This window comes from Cariama cristata, unplaced genomic scaffold, assembly GCF_000690535.1.
Source record: "Cariama cristata isolate BGI_N322 unplaced genomic scaffold, ASM69053v1 scaffold33097, whole genome shotgun sequence".
Lineage (NCBI taxonomy): Eukaryota > Metazoa > Chordata > Aves > Cariamiformes > Cariamidae > Cariama > Cariama cristata.
The window spans coordinates 34,352-38,071 of NW_009627745.1; the positions used below are offsets into that span (position 1 = coordinate 34,352).

Sequence of the window (3,720 nt, forward strand, 5' to 3'; positions counted from 1 at the left end):
GTTAAGATTGTTTTGGTTCCCGGGGGGGGGGGGGGCAGAGGGGCTAATATTGGAAGCTGCTGAAAAGAGACCTACTTCTAGCTGTGGCTCATTTGTGGAAACTCCCCCTATTGTGCCCAGTCAGCTCTCCCAACTGTGCACAACTTTGCTCTGAAGAGAATTAAGGTTGCATGCACCAGTCCCGACATCTGACAGCCTCTTGACACACAACAAGCAGCAGACATTCTGCTGACATCAATGACTTCAGCTGTGCTGCTCCCTCCCGCACACCCTGGTCCTGAGCAGCTCCCAGCCCCATGGGTTCTCCAACTGGCTGCAAGTCCCAGCCCCTGGCAAGAAAGTTCCTTCCCTCTTGACATTAAAATCTTAAGGCTCAGGTTGTTGACCTCCACCAAGTGAAGAAGCAGCTTTCACTATCAACCTGGATGAGCAAAAAAATATGAAATGGCAACCTTATACAAAAAGGAAACACATAACTTTACCACTGCAGCAGTAAATAAGACTCTGGGAAGAAGTGGCATTCATTCCCAAGATAGACAGCAGGCTCAAAAGCAGAATGTGGCATCAGGCACAATGAAAGAAGAGGAGGCCCACATTTCAGGTGTGAGGTGGACTCATTCTCATTCATGCTATAGGTCACATCAGGAGATTTTCTGGACAAGACATCCAATCTCAAAGCTCTGGGAGGTGGAGAACTGAGTACAACTATGATGAATGCCAACAAGTGGTGGAATTCCAATTCTACCAATCCAAATGCTAGATCAACCCTAAATCCAATTTTTAACATTTCCCCAGTGGATAGAGTTCCACTAAGCATATGTATAATAATACAGAAAATTTGTTTTTCAAAGATTCCTGGAGCCAAACACTCTTCCTGAGGAGGGCAGCAAGAACAAAATGGACCTTTCTTTCTGAAAGGAGCAATTACCCTGGCAAAAGCCTTCGTGAAGATCCTGACACAAGCCCAAAAAGTAGGTGTGTTGGTTGCATTGACTGTTGCCAGCTCAGATCTCAGATACCACCTATGGGATGCTCCCATAGCAAATGGGTACCCTATTGACCTAGATATACAGCTGAAACATGCAAAAATCTCAAGGTTTCTCAAAGCTATTCAAGAGTCCAACAGTCTCACAACTGAATGGGCCAGAGGCGTTGAAAATCTCCGACTATCACCTGCACTTCTTGAGGAGCATGAGAACCTGCTAACTGCTTCATGTTTACAATATTTAGAAAACGGCAATAGCTGATGAAAGTCTAGAGAGATGTACAAATCACCCATTAGGCTTCCATAAGAACGTGAAAAAACATCTCTAGTAGCTGCCAGGACTCCTGTAAGCTTCACATGCCAACACCAAGAGACTGTGTTTAGTAAACAGCACCAGAGAGCTCAGCATTCTGAGACTGAAGACTGCTTGTGTCCCTGTGATACCCAACCTTTTGCGACATGTATGCTCCAAAGCCTCCTTTCAGTCTTGCCTTACTGCATGCTGCAGAGGTAGGAGCAGGCTGGAGTAGCAAAAATTACCACCTGACTTGTCCAGCTGTAGGGGCAAACAATGGCAAGAGCCTGAATAAATATTCAAACGACCTCATTAACTGTAAGAGAAATCTCCACTGCAGGGATATACTCTGAGAGTTCAAAGACTGACTCAGCTTCAGGTACTCTTCCAAAGCACCCAGAGAATGCTGGCCAGCCAGCAGAACATTTGAAGTAAAGTCTTAAAATTTTCATGTTGACGCCACAAGCCTGCTGCTGGAAGGCTCTGACAGTGCCTCCTTGATGCCTGGCACAAGGAGCATAAGAAGGATCAGTGAGAGAAATCTTGAGACTGAGCACTGACAAAAGTAGATAAACAAGGATCTGACTAGTTGAGGATCCTGAACACTTAATGCAACTGGAAACAGTCCTTGATGCCTTGCAATAGCGTAAAGAGAGCATTGCCAGATCCTACGTCACTTCTTGTGACACGGATGATGTCTCAACTGGCAGCAGGAGAGGTGGTACAACCTTCTCATCTCTGTTACAATTTGATGGCATGGAAGAATCTTTTCAAAGAGTGGATCATTGAGGCAGCTGGAAGCTCTGCCCCAATATGTGACTCGGTATCAGAGACAGGCCTTGAGGCTCTATCTTACTCTTCCTTAGCTAGCTATGACAAATTAATTTTCAATTAATCACTTGATATTCTAGAAGAGATGTACTTTCTATAATCTGTCTCAGTGCTTCTTCCGTGTCCTTTCAGACAAAACCCATTCCCAGAACAGGTGAATTGCTGCTGCATGTAAGCTACAGGCTAGGGATGGAGTTGACTCAGATTTGGTCCTGAGCATGTTGGGAGTGGTGCAAATGCAGAAAAAAATAATGTACACAGAATTGTAACACTGAAAAACTGGACATTGGGGACAGCAGTAGAAAGACCTTTTTAACAGAAAGTCTTCAACTTTTTTTGTTATTACGAATATTTACGGCAATAAAAGCATACAAGCTAAAACCAAGACAGGCTAAATACAATGACATTACCTCTTCCTTTAAATTTAACTTTTTATCCACAGCTATTTACCACATTTTTTGCTGTGCATCTAAAGTGACATTTTGCAAAACAGAATGCTTTCATCTCTTCTCAGAGGAATCACTTTTTTTCCTGATACAGCTTCCCTTTCTGCCTGAACTAAGTATATTTTTATCCACAGCAAAATATTTTTAAAGATTAATTTGACACATCTAATTATTTCTAATATAGCTTGTAATTTTCTTCATTACAAACACATTAATTTACTGAAGCAGTCATTGAACTTCTTAGTTTAATCTGGAATACCTCCACAAACTCTACAACTATTCACAGTGGCATGACAGAAACTATAAGAGCTTGTAAGATGGTACTACTCACTCGATTCAATAGCATCCAGTTTCTGGAACATCCCCAGGATATCCCCATTTACTATTTTGGGTAAGAAATCCCGCAATTGCATAACTTCAGTTGTCAGCCTTTCCAAATCCCTCCTTCTAACTTCAACAAATTCCTCTTTGGTCTCAGCCTTCTGAAATAAAAACAAAACAAAAAAAAAAAACCAAACCAACAACCAACCAAAGACACTGTTACAGCCTTGCAGTGCTTTTCTGCTTGAATCTCTTCTTTCAGACAAACACATTCCTCTGTATTACATCATTTCAGAAATTCACAACCTTTTAAAAGGGAACTATCCAGTAATAACTAAACCCAAAAGTCCCTGAGGTGGACTCTTCGTAATCTAATTTTTGCCACTCTGGCTTAAAGCAAATCATATTACCTCTCTGCATCTGTTTCTTCACCTAAAACGTGTGCAATGTACCTCAGAATGCTGTAAAAATTAAAATTCACATTTTAAAGCATGAGCAGCTATACATATGCAAAGCTATTGTTTTGACAGTGTTGTAAAGGATAGAATAACTCAGTTTTTTAATTAAATACTTGCAAGATCCTCAGTCACCTTGCTAAATTACAAAAGCTGTTTTAGAGGAAATTGCATTTTTTCCAAAAGACTTCATCTTTTGTGAAAGAGCAAAAAATATTCGCAACCCAATCTCACATAAAAGTAGTTTAATCTCGAGTTAAGACAAAAAATGTTTACTAGTTTCCTCTTCTGCCAAGCTACTGCTAAATAACTTTAATTCCACAGTAAAAGAGAATGTGCATTAATTTTTAAATGATAGAAAAAATTCTGTACCAGAAAGCTCTTGAA

The 3,720-nt window shown here is 40.9% G+C and overlaps 1 protein-coding gene across 1 annotated transcript in view; it reads right to left on the bottom strand.

Annotated features, from left to right (window-relative positions):
- The window catches only part of HSF2BP (heat shock transcription factor 2 binding protein), a 32,909-nt gene extending 29,611 nt beyond the window's left edge, over positions 1-3,298 (bottom strand). Inside the window, 3 exon segments of the mRNA XM_009704543.1 lie at positions 2,889-3,047; positions 3,050-3,244; positions 3,247-3,298. Coding sequence (XP_009702845.1) covers positions 2,889-3,047; positions 3,050-3,244; positions 3,247-3,298 — 406 coding nt within the window.
- Between the last annotated feature and the right edge of the window lie 422 nt (positions 3,299-3,720).